At 39.3% G+C, this 18,195-nt stretch overlaps 1 protein-coding gene across 2 annotated transcripts in view; it reads right to left on the bottom strand.

Moving 5' to 3' along the window:
* RBMS3 (RNA binding motif single stranded interacting protein 3) overlaps positions 1-18,195 on the bottom strand; it is a 450,305-nt gene that overhangs the window by 66,524 nt on the left and 365,586 nt on the right. For both annotated transcript variants that reach the window (XM_009288628.2, XM_009288627.1), the window contains 2 exons: positions 15,907-16,013; positions 4,573-4,619 (listed from right to left, as the gene is read on the bottom strand). In XM_009288628.2, the coding sequence (XP_009286903.1) occupies positions 4,573-4,619; positions 15,907-16,013 (154 nt within the window). The remainder of the gene's footprint in view (positions 1-4,572; positions 4,620-15,906; positions 16,014-18,195) is intronic.

Below are 18,195 nucleotides of genomic sequence, written 5' to 3'. Positions count from 1 at the left end.
CGATATCCCATCTTAGGCTTTCTTTTTTTTTTTTTTTTCTTTAGGCTCAGGGAGAGGTGAAATGGGGTGGAAGATGCATGTCGTAAGTAAGTCCAAGGGAATACAGCATTCTCAGTCATCAGAATATGTACATCAGAAAGAGAAGTGGAAAGAGATATAAATTATACTGGCTTTGACTCATTTTAGATATATTGTTCAATTATACCCCCAAGTTTCCTGGCATTAAAATGTACAGCCTCTGGTATGGTACTTTGAGAGCTGTAGGCTTTGTGGTAGTTGACCTGTGGGCTCTAAGGAGAGCTCTCCGAAAGGCTCAGCTGCATTTTCCACAAATGCGGTTTGCATCCTTATATTGGCCCACACAGTTTTTTGCAGGTGCGAGTCAGTGTCCCTGCTCCTCAGCTGCAATTGCAATGCTAGAAGCAAAAGCATAGAAAGGCAGGTGGCAGGGATGAGGCAAAACGGACATTGCCCTTGTATTAAAAATAGACATTTTCAGCATGCCCAGATTCCATAAGCACAGGGAAAACTCATCACTAGGAAGCAAAAAGATGTTCCTGGACGTTCATGAAGTAGAGTGTATAAAAGGCTCAAAAGAAGATGTTTTTAAGATATGTTAAAAAGAACCACGTTCCCAGTACATCATCAGGCAGACACAGGCAATGCTTTAAGAACAGTTTCTGTTGCTTAACAGACAAAGCACATACTCCCCTCCTACATCAACCCTCCCTCCGCATTTGGGGACTGCATTATCTGTAGCGTCTGGTCGCTATTTCCCTGCCAAAAAATAGAAAAAAAAAAATCCATATGGTTCCCATCCTATGGGGGAATGTGCAAGCTTCCACACAGAATCTGCACAAGAGCAAGACCCTATTTGCACTGCAATAAACACCATTTGCTCATGCCTCATGCCTGCAGGCAGTACTGAAAAAGTTAGATTCATAAATAGTATCCTGGGGCTCACATAATGTAAGAGTATTACCAAGCATTATCAAGGCAGCAATTTTCTGTTGCAATAAGCCAGAGAGTCAGATGTTTGAGATGAAAAAGACCTATCTGAATATTGAGCCCATTGGCCAGCAAATGCACAGTATAGTCCCCCAGATATCAGATATTAAACTGATACAGTACATCGCAATCTTAGTCAAATGGCCAGAAGGACTCAAGCCTCAGGAACATTTTAAATGAGCATCCTTACAGTACAAGAACAAGAGCTCTATTTTGTTCTTTGTATGAGTGCATTAAACCACTAAAACAATATTAATACCACAAATTGAAAAATAAATAGCATATTACCACAGGCACACTACTCCCAAAATAAAACCTGAGTACCTTTGTAAATGCAATTCAGAAAAGGCTGATTATAAAACAAAAAAGTCACAGAGAGATTGGCGGGGGGAAAGAGCTTATCTACTGAAGTGTGTGGTTACCACATCTTCAGTAACTCATACTGCAGTGCTATGGTACACTACTGGCCGGATTCTCCACTCCATTATACCAGTTTTACGCTGATGTAACTCCACTGGATGCTTAAACAGAGTTACATGGGCATAAAAACAATATAATGAAATGGAGAATCAAGCTTTACAACGTAATAGACTCAGAAGAAAATTATCTATTCCTTCGTGGGGAAAAAATCTTAGCTATTTTTAGTGAAAGCCTCTCTCTCACTCTCTTTTGTTTTATTCCTGCTATAGATTTTCAAGGCAAATACGCAGTTATACAGTAATAAAAGTGATAGTACTACACCATGAGCAATGAGAACCCACCTTTTCATCTGGACAACATACAAGAGTCCAGATTCTTCCCTGAGGTTTTGTTATGCCCCAACTCAAAACCTAATATAATCCATGCCTCTTAAGGAATTGCAGATTTTAAATACCACTCTAACACCTGCAGAGACACGTCTCTCTAGTAGGCTTCCATCCTCCATATAATCCTGTGTGGACTTAGCAACTTACATGCATCAAAATGCATCTATCAACCCTATAAAGGAATCTAATAGACATCAGCATGTGCAGTCAATCTTGCTTTTTAAGTTTTATTGGTAATTCATACCTCACCTGAATCTTCACCTTGGCTTGGGTATCTTTACATTTCCCATCTCCAGCCTCAGTTCACTAAGCTCCATGCTGCTGGGCACCCAAAGGACTGAGCGACTCATGCTTATCACAGCACATCAACAAGTCCTGAGCTGTGTGCGGGGTCAACACCCACTTAACCTGACTGCACCGAGCAGGCCTGCTGCAAGGAAGCGGTCTTTGTTTTACAGACCTTTGGGTAACATTGCTCCATGCAAACCTTAGCTGCTTTGTCCACCTTACTGCAAAGTATTATGCAGCATTTTACCCACAGGGTGGGTATGGGCACGCCATCAACACAAGGGGGCTGCAAGCAGCAGCTCTGTGCTCACTTCCAGACTGTCCTCACTGTGAGGAAGAGCAATGTGTTTGCCTAATGCCTCTTCACTGACTATTAAGTTAACCTGTTTTACTTCATAGTGCTTGAGAGCCTTTAACTCTCTTTCACCATGGCCACACGCCTGCTATGATACCCATGTGTTGTGTCTGTGAGCAACAAATGGCATTTGCACATTTTACAAGCAAAGCATCGAGGTGCTCCCAGACTTAGCTAAAACAAAACCCATGAGCTACATTTTTATTGTACTTGCAAGTAAAGAGATTTATGAAAAATAGTAAAAATTTGTAACTACAGGATATATAGACACTATCAAGTGAATGCCTGGGGACCTAAAAAGAAACTGTGTAACCAAAGGGTCCTGGTGATCCTCAGGTGACAGCATTTTAAAGATGCAACCAAAGGATGGAACAGCAGTTGTGTAACTTTTGGTGGACAAATCTTTTTTTCCACATAGTAAGAGCTTCTCCTCATGATACTGCATACAATCAAGACCTCACCATACGAGCATTTTGAATGAGATGGTTTTGTCCTGATGAAATTGAAAATATTTTGACACTCTAGAAAGAAGAGTATGTCAAAGCGGTAATTAATTGTCACTCTTAGACAGATATGCAGTGCTGTAGTTTATTTCATGCTTTTCAAATAAAAGAATATTTAAAAAACTGCAGAGCTGAAATTCTCCATTGGGTACTATTTCTTTTCCAAATGATCAGTGACAGCATGTTCAAACAATTGAGTGACCAAACCATCTGAGCAGCCTGAACACCTGAGCAGTATGGGTACTCTCTGATACAAATAATGTCTGATTCTGAGATAACTTTCACAATTTCAAAAAAATTATTCTTGTAGTAAAATGATATTAATCTCAAAGGATCATTCAAATTATAGTTTCCAAAACATTCATGCAACTGACATGCTGGAATTCCTTTGAAATAAAAGCCAGTTGTCCGGATAAAACACTGGTGGATTATGAACTAGTGATGGTTTTATTTATAGCCTATAATGTGTTACCAACTGAAAAGCATGATGATAAAGGAGAAAGACTCGTTTGGGAGGTCAGAACAGGGAAACAGAACCAGAGGATTCTGAAATCACAACTATGCAAAACCCCTCTTTTTTCTGAGTTGCTCTGGTTTGGCCACTTCTTCCACAATATGGGAATATCACGAGTCCTACAAAACTACTGCTTGTAAAGGGCAATTAAGCAAAATATACTAATTATTATAATTGACCTTTTTTTTTTTTAAACTACTGGGAATGTTAGTTTTTTCCTAAATGCTTCAACTAGCAGTGCCCTAACAAATATTTAACAAATAAAGCCATTCTCACCTATATCAATACATTCTCCCCTTCAGCTGGAGAACACAGATGGGAGTATGCATGGAATTTGATAATCATATCAAACATCTCTCTGATCAAAGAGTGACTGTCAAAGAGTTCTGGGCTGAACCTCCTGCTTCTCTTCAAATTGTTGTTAACCTCTCTGAAAGGATAGCTAGATTTCAAGGCTCTGTTTTTCTAGCTCATGAAATAATTGGAAATGTAATCATGCAGGTAAATAATACGGTGATGTAGTTTCTCTGCTAAATTTGAAAAAAAGTTACAATTCTTTGTGTCGGCAAACTGTAGCTGAGAAATGAAGAAGAGTGCTGCTCAGAATTTTACCCCTAAATCCCATCTGCTTACACACTAATTTAAGGCTTTCTCCCTATTTGGCATTTCTATTCAGACAATGCTATGGAAGCCAGCCAGCCCGTAGAGAGAACCCCACATGAAGTAACAGCTCTATTATCCAAAATATGCTGGAATCTTCAATGATTATTTTAACAAAAGCTAAGTCAGTAAAGGGAAACTTTACTGGTTTCCATTTCATGACAGAGAGAGCTTAAAAAAACATTCACTAGCATTTGCCAAATAGAGATGGAAACTATTAGGAAAAACAACTTCCCATTCAAATGGATATTACAAACAACAGGGCATAAAAACAAAAGGGAAACTAAAAGAAGAGCTTGACAATATAGCATTACATGCTTCAGATGAAATACAACTGAGTGAATTTGCTTCTGAGTAAGTTTCACCACAGAAAGAGAAAACAGAAGATGGCATTCAAAATAATTTTTAAAAAGGCATATGAAAACATGCATTCCTTACCCATTCTGAATAGCAGCTGTTGGATCGTAAGTCAAAGCCATGCCAGCCTGCACATAGTTAGGGAAGAAAAACAGATTTTTACTATTACTGCAGAAAAAAAAAAAAGACAAAAAAAAAGACATTAAACATATTCTAAGCCAATATGAATAAAAACTGAATGCAACTTACTGCAGAAAAAAAAAAAAAGACAAAAAAAAAGACATTAAACATATTCTAAGCCAATATGAATAAAAACTGAATGCAACTTAGATGGAAATCTGAATTCTCCAGGGAAACTCAGATGGTCCAAAGCAGCACGGACAGATTGGCTACCTCCCCTGCCTGAGAGATCCCAGAGAAACAGACCTGATCAGTATGTTGGTTGTCATCTCTCCACAACATTTAGGCCAAACGGTGTTTTTGTTGCACCAGTAGCAGTTAGTAACTCCACTGAGATCAATGCATTTACATCTGGTTGCACACTACAGCAAGACAGGGCCAAATCCTGCTGTTGCCTGTGAGACAGGTAGTTGGTAAATATTCTAAAGCCAGCTTGATGAGATCTGCTCAGGAAGGAGTCTCATCTTTCCTACAAAGGCCACACCCTGCGTGACCCCAGTCTACCATTTCCCCAGGCTGTCACTCGTACTTACAGTTAATTCATTACCATGAGACAAGAAACAGAAAGTGGGCTGTGAAGCAGAAAAGACCAACCGCAAAAAAAAAAGTGCTCGAGCTTTTAAACAAGGCTTTTAAAATACTTCAGAGGTCTGGACAGCAAAAGAATTTGTTAATGGGCTACACAGAGCCTTTCAACTGTCGTTCACCACCAAGCAGATGGTGACCTGTGTGAAAGGATTTGGCAGTGTCAAAACAGCGTCCAGTTAACAACTGTCACCACCGCCACCAGTAGCAGACATGTCCACAGGTACCGCAGGAAAGGCAGGGAGAGAGCAGGGCTGGAGACTGAATTTCCTGCTCCACCTTATGCTCCAAGACTGCAGTCGGGACCGTGTGGGAAGGACCAGCTTTTTCCCCAGCATCCACTTTGAGACGTGGGACTGATAATATCTCCTCCCACACACTGCATTTGCTTTGACTTTTTGTCTGCCTTATTTTTCTTCCTCCCTTCATGAATACTTTCCAATGTAAGACACTACCAGGAGATGGGAAGACACTTCCCTTTGTGCAGGGCTAGGAGAGAGGAGAGGGCCCCCATTACTCAAAGTGCTCCTCTCCCTTTGGGAGCAGCTGAAAAATGGCCATGGCACCCCCCACCCCAACACACTGTATTTCTCTCTGTTTGTCATACAGACCATATGCTCGCTGCCTGAGACCGAAGCATTCGCTTCAAGGACAGGTGCTTTACTAACTGTGCAGCAGGGTCCACGCTCCTAGTGGGAGCTCTTAATGCCCCTGGACCCATCTACCAAAGTACTTTTGAATAATGGCATCTGTCCCCTTCCAGATGGCTGCTCAGACAGATCAGGAAAGCGTTTGGGCTTGGCTGGCTCCCATGCAGGCAGGTGAGCAGCCAGGGTAAACGCTCTGGTGATGAGCAGGCAGAGAGCAGGCAGCACTCCTGGAAGAGCCAGGTTAGCCCGGCAGCTGCGCACTGGTCTAAGAGGAGATGGTCCAAGTTTCCAGAGGCCAAAATTAATTTCTAATCTGAAAGGGTAGGCTTCACATTACCTTATGTAGCCAAAAAAAAGGTTCATGTCATTATTAAATTTGTATATTTTTCTCATTATTCTTTTAAGCAGATGCTAGGGCAAATGCTTTGCTTATTGAAAATGCCATTGTTTTAATAAAATATGTACTATCTCCCAAGCAAAAGATAATTCAGGAGACTAAGGCCAAGAACACTTTTTTTTTTTTAAATTCAATCATTTCATATGAAGAAAAATAAAAATGGCTATTTCTGCAAGTTTAAAATGTCAAAGAATCAAATCTAGGGTGACCACAACCACTGCTAGTTTTGATATAAAAAATAAATTAGCTTAGAAAATCATAAGGGATGATCTACTTGTTTTTATATTCTTATGTCTTATACATTCTCATCATGTTATGGTGTTTGGTGGGGCTGCATTAATTACTAATGGAAATGTATACAGTTCCTCCTAAAAGAGAGCCAATAAAACTTTAATATCATAAACATTTTTTGTCTGCAATACATTTTAGAGAAAAAACCCTCTCTTATTTTCCTTTCTCTTTTCAACACTTGTAAAATTTGTTATTGCTCTCTTTTTATATTCCTGCGCTGGTGAAGACAGCTTAAATAGTATGTACAAGCCATAGAGGGACAGAAAAATTAGTTCTAACAATTTTTTAAAAAACTTAAAAATAACTTAAGATATTCTCTATACATCAAGGTGTTGACATTTTAACATCTCATCACACATCTACTCAAGACTAAGAAAAGAAACCCTTATAATCCCTTAGGAAAGGAGAGATCCAAGCTTTCTAAATAAGGGAGTTTTTAGATCTAACGGTCCTGGAGTTGCCTGGATCAGAGCCCACTATATACCACAGCTCGCATTAGTGTGACCTGGGGACAGAGTGGCAACAAGGGAGGGAGAGCTCTTATTTTAGTTTCTCTGACACAGATAAGTATGAGGGTGCAGAAAGGATAAATTGCAGCAGCTCTTTCACTGGAGCCCTAACAATGCTCAGCGTCCAGACGAGACCTGCAAACATGCGTTGACGCTGCTTTCAGTTGATATGAGAGCACGCGGTCGTGCACAGACCCTCAGCTTGCCCTCCAACCCCATCATGCCCCAGACCTGCGTGTGGGTCCATGCAGACAAACTGCACATACTCCGTTCTCTATATATTAGCATCACGTCTATTACATATTATCGCTACTAGGAGTAAGGGACACCGTTGTAGGCCTGGCGAGTACAAAATATGAAAGGGTAGACACTCATCTCCTTATCCACACTCCATATCCATACTGCACAGTGACAGATTACCAGAATCTGTTCAAGGACTTCAACAGCGACCACTATAAATATCACTACCACATTTGCCAGTAAATGAAAGTTTCACATTAGACAAATACGACACAGCGTGTGGCAATACATGCATATGGTACACCACCTACAGTTTGCCCAGTAATATTGCTAATATCCCCCATTGCTGAATAGCCTTAAACAGCTGCTATTTCAAATAGCTGCTAACAGAGGACTATTTACTTCTTTCTCATCAAGTTGTGTAATTCCTCCCTACAAAATTATGCTGGCTGGAAGCCCAGGAGAGGCAACAGTTAGCCTGGACCAGTGAAAGATTTATGGTCTGAAGCATCCTCATTCATCAGGAATAAAAACTGATGAGCAATAATAACTTACTGGAAAATTGTCTGCACTTTCCTCCATAGCACACAAACAGGAATTCCAAAAATACCAAATACAGAATATTAGGGTTGGCCTCAGACTTCCACGCGATAGAGGTCCAGGTTATTCTGTCAAAAACAGTACCGATTATAGTTGTCACTGTGCTTAATATGGTATTAACTATACTGAGGCACTGGCTGAAGCCTCTATAGCAGTCCTCAGTTGTGCTGAAGAGCATTTTCTTCCAGGTTTTTGCATCTATTGTTTTGTTCATGTTTCAGTGGAAGGACAGGGTCTTATTCCTTCTTCTGATAGTGACACTTTCTGATGAAATGCCACCTGAGAGAGTGGCACTGATGATGGAACACCGCTTTAGGAAAATATTTGTCAGATAAATCTTCTATGAAGGAGCAACTGAACCACAGAATTTTTATGCTGCTCAGCCAGATAATGGACATGTACTCAGCTACTGAATGAAAATCCTGCACCTCAACATTTCAACATGCAATTCCTTAAAGCAATCGGAAAAAAAAGGGATATCTGCTATCGGTCCCACACATAATAATAAAGACCATTCTCAATGATTACTCTACTGGTGTGTTCAGAATGTCATAAGTGACACTGAAATAAAACCAGCTTGCTTAAAATAATGATTTTTTTAAAAAGACTATTTAAACCATATGTGTTTACTTATCACTTATTTTTACCAAAGTGTCTGAACTTAAGACAAAGGAATGAAGATTTTTGCTATTTTGTTGCTGCAGTTTTCTAATTATTGACATTGGTGAACAAAGAGATTCTAATAACAAGAGACCCAGTCTGCACCTTTCTTCAAATTTAAACTCTTTTTTTCAATAAAGTGCAGGAAATGTCAGAAAGCCTCTGGAAGGCAAGGGTTCCCCCAGGAAGTTTGAAGGCCTTTGTTCAACACTTTACTGTGAAAAATTTTCTATGGGCAAAGACAAGGTGTTCTGTTTCTGTTTTTTTCCCTCTCTTTGTTATGATTTGAACATAAATGAGCACATTTGCCTCATTAAAAAGACTCTTAGACCATCACATTTGCATTGCTTATGTAAATTGGATTTGTAAATCTCTCAAAGAAATTATTAAGTTGTGGAGTGATTATTAAAAAAATGATCACATCTTCAATATCATGTGAAATAAGTAGGTTTATAATTTCTCTTCCAAATCTCTCTGAACTCTCACAATAACAACCTTTATCAGCCCAGTAACTGTCTTCCAGCAAACAGAAGTATCTATAAATGACCAAATCTTAGGTTGCATGATATCTTCTTTGCTGCTGGGAAGTAGCTTGCACAAACAGCTTCACCAACATATCATCACCTTCAGTCAAGTGTACGCATCTTTCCCTCGTTATGTGCAAAAATTCACCATAATATTGACCTACTACAGAGATGTCCTACGCCTCTTCCTCAGAGGTGAATCTTCCACATATCTCCTCAAACCTGCTCTGGCCAGCCTATGCCTAGTGCTGGAGCACCTGCGCAAAGCAAGGCTGCTGTCACTGCAGGATTTCTAACTGTGCATGAGGCCACAGTCCCACCGGAAAAAAATTGTAAAAGCCTACAAACTAAAAAGGGGTGAAATCCACTGATGTGGTGGGTTTTCCAAGCAGGAGGCTCCCTGGGTTTCTCCTTCTTCAGGTGAGATTTGGAAAAATAAGGTTGTACCCTAGGACTCAAGGGATTTCTGCCATGAACCAATGTAGGAGTTAGACCAGAAGATAAGTTACCACCGCTAATATCTGCCAGGCATCACACTACAAGGATCTCTTGTGCCCTGACAGCAGATAGTCTGACTGAAACACTTTGAAGAAGGAAGAGAGAGAAGGGGGAAGAAACCAACAACGCAAATGAGATTCGTTTAGAATACTGATTTAATAAAATAAGCTCAGTCAGCAGTAAAGTTAACTTGGCAGAGTTCCTTCCTTTGATTATTTAAACAGTTGTCAGAAATATTCCACATTACTAGAAATATTTCTGAATTTAATTCTGAATAAAAACCCTTTCTTTTTTAGAGAAGGAGAAATCTAGGATGTAAATGTGACACCTCTTAAATATATAGATGCATATGAAAGAAATGGAGCATTTCCCAGTGATGTGTGCTCCTTAAGCAGCTGCAAGTTCTGAGAAAAAAGTGGTTGTGGAGAGAAAAATATATCATATTGAGGTCAAACTTGGGAAGTGATTAATGAACTTCAGAAGGTCAGAGGTTGAGCTGATAAACACAATGACAAGTTCAGCTATCCAAATGAATGACAAGAAACCCTTTTTGTCCTACAGAACTGGACTGGAAGTCTGATCTACACAGCTTCTGTTCTCGCTGTTGAGTCACTTTGCTCCCACTTCAATTTATCTGATGAGTTAAAAGAGAAGTGCTGAAGTTTACAAAAGTTAAAAAGAAAAAAATGAGGATAATATCCTCCTCATAGAGACATATATAATACAATATAATTATTCTGTTTCTACAGCCAACTCATATATTTAACCTTGCCATCTTCAGGTCTATGAACCATCTGCTTTTGGGGATCTGGCACACCCGTTTTGCCATCGGTCTGATCCAGTGTTAAGTCAGCTGTGGATTACAGTCACATCTGCACACTAGATGTGTGTGTTACAGTGAGTTGGAAAGACTTCCAGGGATGGCTTGCAGCACTACTGAAAATGACAGCCCACCAAATATCTGTTGGGGATACAGCAGAGTGCAGAAAAAGATATGTCCTTTTCCCCTGTCTCCAACATCTTTTATTCTGCGTAAGAAAACACTGTCGTAGCAGCATAATTTGGAGAAAAACCCAACTGCAAGAAAATCTCTGGGGCAAATGGCATGATGTTTTTCACCGCAGAAGGAAATCCAAAGCCAAAATGAAAACTAGGAAAACGAATCTCAGAGAGTCCTGATTCTACTTTAACCAAACCATGGCCCTTGTTATGACTAAAACCAGTCCCTTTTAAAATCCTGATTTCAGGGACAGTGGTTTGATATAGGTTATTACTTTAAAATATTTCTATGTGCTTTAGAAGCTCAAAAGCCAACCATTTAAGCTGGTCTTTGGTATTTGTGCCACTTGGGCACCTTTTCAAAACGTTGCCCACAATGACAGCCTTGTGCCATGAAGAATTTTTAACTCATTGCTCTGTATCTTTTCACTTACTTGCCAGTTACCTTTTGCCCTTCTACTTTCTCCCTCTGTGTAGGCTTCTCTTCAGGTTCAATTCCTCTCTTTGCTAAACTACGCTTTTGCTGAAAATAAGCATGCAAAATACTGACCAATGTCTAACCTACACGCACACTAAATATATAGTAAGTGTCTTTGTGCGTGGTTTGCATATGCGGGTACTACTGCATATCTGGACAGGCCTGGAAATTGTCTCCCACAGAAACGGAAAAATTATTTGTCTAGGTATAAAATACATCAGCCCTAGACACTGAGGATTACGGAACACAACTAAGTAGTGCCTATCTCCTTGGAAGCATAAAAAGAAATCTATGTCTGAGTTATAAATGGGCCTTGCACAGATCTACTAATCATTTCTAAATGCCTGCTGCTGGTAAAGAAGGGACGACTGGCACCAGGATCAACTGCTTCAGCCCTTCACTGGTACTGACTTTACAAAAAAATTGGGAAGTCTCTCAAATTACCTATTGTATGTTTTTCTCTCTAAATTACTGTTTGCATTAGACAAAATTGTAATGAGTAGCAGATAAAAAGAGAAACTGTTAACAAAAGCAACATTCCCAAACTACTAGGTCACCTTATTTTTTTAAGAAAGAATTAAAAACATGTTTAATTCTTTAGACATTTCACCAACTGATCTTGAAAGAAAACAGAGGAGAAAGGGGGAAAGGAGGAAGAAAGGGAAGGGGAGGAAATAGAGGTTAACCTCTTGGCTATTGAGAAACAAAAATGTAACCCAGATTACAGAAGCAAGAAAGCAATCAATAGAAGAATTATTGGTGGCATTTATTGAATATCGTTATAGACATCAGACCAAATTCAATGACAAGGGGGTCACATTCAATGGTGCATGTCACTGTTGTGATATATGCACCAATACAGTAATGGTGATATTCTCTTGCAAGAAAGACAACGCAAATATTTAAATGGTCTAAATTTTACAGAAACTTGCAAATGAAGTATCAAAGGCTTCAAAATGTTGTGACTGTAAAAAAAACCTTAATAACCTTGGGCTGACCAGATATAGAAAGGCTACCATTTCTAGAGCTGTTCTTTCTAGAGGAATGTAAACAATAATAAACTTTGAGCTGATGCACAGCATTTCATTTGTTTTCTGTTTATGTGAGATTTCTTCCTTTCTACCAGATAAATTTCAAATAAACCCTTTCTTAAATACCCCTATCAAAAGATTTTATTTTGGAATAACCAAAACAAAGTTTCAGTAAATCTGTAATAAAAGACTATGTTGTAAAATTTAAGTTGCAGTTTTTAATTCAATCTGGTCTCACTTTGTAACTACTCTTGATTCCCCAGATGCATTTTCAGCTAGTGAACATTTTTTTTGAGAAATGTCACCCACCTCTAGACTTGTCAATTGCAATTTAGAGGTAAATTAAATCAAATATTTTACAGACAGATTTTGAATATGATTACACTCTATCACCATCTCAACATGATCTTGTCAGGGCAAGTTTCAAAACAGAGTGCTGAATTAAACCAGTGTGACTCAGAAAAAAACTATCCTGAAATAAAAAAATTAAACTAATAACTCAGTTATTAGGCCAGAATTTCACTGCAAATATTTCCAACATTTGCAGGTTTCACTGTACATTTATTGCACCTGTATGTTAGATGCCTAATTTGACAGCCATTTACAAAGCCATCAGTAATCTAAGCTCTCGGCTCCTTAGTCCAGAACTGGTCAGCCATCACAAATCCTCAGTCAAATGCCTCAGTAAATCTGCTGAGTATTTCCTGAGGCTTCAAACAAGAGTGGAAGGGTAAGGACTAGAAAGTGCTATTCAAGGTCAGGCATTCTTCCCTGGTTACAACTGGCCAAGTAACCAAGTACCAAAAAAAGCCCCTGAAAAGCCCTAGAGAAATTCAGTGTATTCCTAAAGACTTGACTTTAAAAGGCACACCAATTTAACAGCCAACTAAAGTATTTCTATATGGTTATGAAGCAATCTACAAAAATGTATGATAGGAATAAGATTTTCTATTACATTCTGCAGTATGGCCTGAAAACTTTACCAAAAAAAGTAATCCCATTATAAAATTCCCCAGAAGCTCTCCATAAAAGAGCACAACGTCTGAGAACAGCATGGCCAGAGAAGTAAAACCTGCTCCTCCCCACTAAATCTCCTGCCATTTCCCCCCTACAGCAGAGTATTGGGCACAGCTGCCTGTTTCTGCTTCGCATACTCAAATTTGAGGCCAGTGACAGAACTGTTAGTGCCATTTCTCTGGGATCTGTCCTTCCAAGCAATAATACTCACGCACGCTCAGTGCTAATGCTGGTTAAACCTCAGAAGTTTTAGAAATGCCTTTCACATAAGTATTCAAGAATGCAAAGGCTTATCTGAACCATAGCCAAATATATCTTGGTCTAGATACCACAGGATTTGGCCAGGGTGGAAATACTGAGGGAGTAATCTCTTGGACACTATTTCAATGCTTTTCTTTGGGGAAGAAACCAAGAAAAAGCAGACGTTCAGGGAATATTTCCAGATCCCATTTGTAATCAGAACTATGACACTTGTCATATAGCAATTATTTCTCACTACTCACTGCCTGTTCCTTTTTCAAGAAATTAAAGTTGACAGGAATAATTGTAGGAAGGTTACCCGAGTGCTGTGACACAGAGAACAACTGAATGGTACATCATGGTTAGAGTAAGATCATTAAAGGACAAAGAGTTAGAAAAACCCTATTGCATATAAAATATAAGAGTAATTACACAGAAGGATTTTACATTGGAAATAAGAAAATTAACAATGGTGGGGAAGAAATCTAATAAATGAGTGACCCTAAAAGAGAACATACATTCTTGTCCTTGATGCTTTGAGTAGTAAATGTCCAATGTACAGCAAGGTATTAACCAGATGTTAGTAAACAGCAAAAATCTAAGAAAATCTAAGAAAACAGAGCACATTCCTAGCCTGAAATATTTCTGAGTTTCTATCTTTACCATCTTCCCACACTTGTAGATTATACCATGACAACAGCTCTGTAGCTGACTGCGAACAACAATAAGGAATGATGTCTCCCTGCACTGAAAACTAGTTTTTAAATGTTAATACTATAAACACACCAACCACACCCTGCCTCTAGGTCACAGGGATATCGCTGTGCTTAATATGAGCCACTCCACTAGCAGCAAATGAACTAAGTACGACGTAATAAGCTGATGCCCTGAGGCCACAGGCGTAATGGTGGCTTGTTGGCTTTAACTTTATGTTCTCTTGTTTATTGATTTGAACTGAAGGAAGTATAGAACAGTGGAGATAATAGCTATGATGGCATTTACTATTTAAACGGGGATTTAGAGGTCTTTAAAATATGGATTGTTGACCTTATTGAGTGTTTATTATTGTCTCCTATATATAGACCTCTGTTTTTCAAGCTCTGTATAGGATGACCTGAGTCTACCACTTGAAGTACTTCTTGGGCAGTTGTTCCTCAGTGGATCCTTAACATGACAAACCATAATGGCTCCTAAGAAGACCTGTCCATTTTTTGAGACATATGACATAAGAGACTGCAATGAATCTTTGGAGACTTCTGCAATCTCTTGTAGCAAATGTGGCTGCCACACTGGCACTTTCAGCCCACAAAGCTAAAAATATTTTGGAGCATTGCTGTTGGAACAGTGTACAACCACCACCTTGCTGGAGGGAGAAATTTCTATGCTTTCAAGAAGCCTTTCTGTTTGTTTTAGGAGCTCACCAATCATGCTAGAGTATATATGTCATAAGCTAATGGTCTGAAAAATATCAGCTAACAAAATCAAGTCGTTACAAAAAAGCAGAAACTCTCTAGAAACACCTAACTTAGAAATACCAAATAGTTTTCTTGTTTATTTGCTTTGTAAAATTGAAGTAAATACAGCAAAACCCACAAAAAAAAAAAAAAAAAACCAAAAGAAAAAAACCCCCACAAACTTGTATTCTAGTGGGTCACAATTGAGCAACATACTTTTTTCTTCCTTGAAGTCTAAATCATAAACACAAAGAGTAGGTGTTTAGGATAGAAATACTTGTAAGTCCTTCAGCCTTCGTAGCTATAATCATGCATAAGGAGGTACTATGACCAGATCTACCTAATTTATTCAAGTGTCTTTATCCTATAATAACATTCAAGAAGAGTAAACAAACAAATTCCTTTCTTATTTCACCCACATTTGGAGTCACTGCATGTACAAGTACACAGAAAGGAAACTCCAGTAACAGACTATTTGCAGCAGAACAGAAAGCAACTGTTGGATTTTTTTTTTTTAACTTCGTACACATGATGGAACTGAGGCTACTGTGAACTGTTTTGTCTTGGACAGAATGAAGACCCCAGCTCAGTTAAGCTTTTGGCAAACCTTTACATTTGGATGTGCAAGTGCATCTCTCCCTTTTGTAACCACCCACCTATTACCTGACATTATTTGATCACCAGGAACTATAGGGAGGAAATAACATTGTTGAGTTGCTTAAGTGTAAATTGATTTGAGGTTTATAAAAGGTATGCCACGGGTGCTGATGGCACACCAGTGAGAGAATACTGGGCTCAGGTCCGGCTGCTGACAGAGCGCTTGCAGTGGGACAAAGCTGTGCACAGTTCCACACCAAGCTCTGAAATTCTCTTTTCCTGTAACTTTACACTCCGCACATTATTACAAGCCTCCCTCTCCCCCCTGCTTATATACTTTTTCCTGTATGAAACTATTGTATTTTGTGTGCAACATGATTTCTTTGTAGCCCTGAAAGGTAGACCTCCAGGTCTGCAGCTGACTTCTGCCAAACCCCAGGAAAATAACTGCTGTGTGGCACTTACCTCTCCTTCTCTGGGCCACGGCCTTCCATTCTGTGTGTATTTGCTTTGATTCTGGCGCTTCTTTTGCCCTCCATCAGCAAATTTGCACAGCAAAGGCTCAGTGGGGGCTGTGAAGACAAGAAACCCAGTCTATATTAGCATCCCCCCCAAAGAAGGTGATTATACCAGCAACAGTAGTGCTTTGTAATACCAATCTTTTGAAGTAAAATCTTGCCTTCTGCAGATATTTTTTGTCTCTTTTAGCCTCGACTCCACTGGCAGCTGTTCTTATTAACTAAGCTTCAAAAAATATATACTGGCAGCCCTTAAAAGAATTCAGCAAATATTGTTGAAAAAATAATCAGCCTACGCAGAATGTTAAGTTGCTGTAGTGGAATAGTAAAGTCAGGCATTAGTTCCAGCTAAGTTAGACACGTATCCATGACCAGCATTAGTGCAAGGATAAACACTGCTTTACTAAAGCAGCTTTCTGTTTTTATTGTAAAAACTTCGCAAGAATCTGTTTAAGGAATAAGTGTTCTCACTATTTCTGTGTTTCTCGGCACCCAATCCTTTAAAAATCTGAATAAACAGAATAAAATAGAGACTTTTGCCAAGCACAGTCCAATTAGCTTTCTTTTCCTCTTAACTCCTCTTTTAAGCAAGTTGGCAGCTGAGAAAACCCCTTTCCTCTCCAACTGAGATCTGGTGTGTGTGAATACAATAGTCGGGGGGCCAGAGCCCCGGGAAGAAAGGATATTCACAGAGCTGCACACCCCAAAAGGCAGCTCACAATAGGGCCCCCTAGTGAAGAAATTACCACACATCAAATGGGTACAACGGGAAGGGAACTTTGTGTCTTGGGATCTTTTCCCATCTACCCAGCTTTTAACAGCCTCCTAAACCATTTTCAGCCCAAACTGTAATTAGCTTGCCAGTGGGAGCTTGCCTTTGCTGCCTCCTTCTTAAAAGAGGGGCCAAATTCTACCCACTTCATTAGGTGTATGTCAAGATTGTCCTTTATTGCCTACATCAACAGATAAGTAAACCAATATTGGCTTGGTTGAAAGAAATCTAAAAATGATGTGTCGCATCTGAATTTTTTCAGGAATTTTTGGGTTCCCAAGCATGAAAAGTAGAGGTTTTAGCTAATTAACCAGGGTTTTTGATGGAAAAAGGCAAGAAACCGTTTTTTTTCTCCTTGTTTCCTGTTTCTGGGAAGCTAGAAATGTTGAAGGAATAAAAGTGCAGGGACTTGAAGGAAATGTTGCAGTAAGGGGATTAGTCAAGTTGCTGACTTATTTATTTGTAATAAAAATAATGATTTAGTTAAAGGATGAGATAAGTTCGCATAATATTAAAACAAGTTCACCTCCCCCAACCTCTTAGTTACAGCCAACTCAAAATGGGACAGAAAGCGTAGCTTAAAACCGTGACAACTTCAACAGTGCAACCAAGGAGCAGTGCACATAGAGAATCTCACATCAAAACCACAATTTCTCATTGAGACAGCATCACTTTGGCTACTTCTGAAGCTTTAACAGCTTTGTTTTTTCATTACCATTTTACCAGGCTAGTAATTTCCAAGGTCACTAGAAACTGAACTGCAGGGAACAATCCATTATTGGCAGAAAGCTCGACTGTGTGACCCCAGAGGTCCTTCCCCACCTCTGACTTCGATTATCGAATCAGATTTTGGTAGAAGCAATGCTCAGCCAACCATTTTAAATTTAAAATAATGAAGGTTTAAAAGCATCCAGGTGGCTGTGGAGATTCTTTCTGCAGATGGAGAGGTTTTACAGGGCTGATTGCCCTGTACTTTCACCAGTTTTACTCCACAGTGCAATGCTGTATGATTTCAGAGCGGTTACTTACAATTCACTTTGATGTGACTGTGAGGGAGGAGCAGGTGCTAAGCCAGCATTAGAGAAAGACCTATTAAACATCACATCTGAAGCTTCAAAAGTTTTTTGTTTTAAGCACTGAACAACTATCAAGCAACATACGATACCATTAGGAGAAGCATGCAAAAACAATATGCATGTTGGATGTTTACATATGCCATGATCATCTGCTAATGTACACGTGGTGTTAGCCCATATACTATGATGTGGTTGAGCAAGCTAGGAAGTCATATGGTTTACTACGTATCCTCTCTATATATTAGCCAACCACAAATAGGAAGCTGTTGCTTTTCTGGACTTCCCAATATCCAGCATTACCATCTGACAACCTCTTATTTCTTAACTTGGGGCTTCCTAAAGTTGACTGAGATTGAACAAACTGCCAAACAACTTCCCCCCCCTCCCC

The sequence above is a fragment of the Aptenodytes forsteri genome, unplaced genomic scaffold (genome assembly GCF_000699145.1).
Source record: "Aptenodytes forsteri isolate BGI_AS27 unplaced genomic scaffold, ASM69914v1 Scaffold9, whole genome shotgun sequence".
Classification (NCBI taxonomy): domain Eukaryota; kingdom Metazoa; phylum Chordata; class Aves; order Sphenisciformes; family Spheniscidae; genus Aptenodytes; species Aptenodytes forsteri.
Note: the sequence above shows the minus strand (reverse complement) of the source record. Positions and strands in the feature narration are given on the sequence as shown.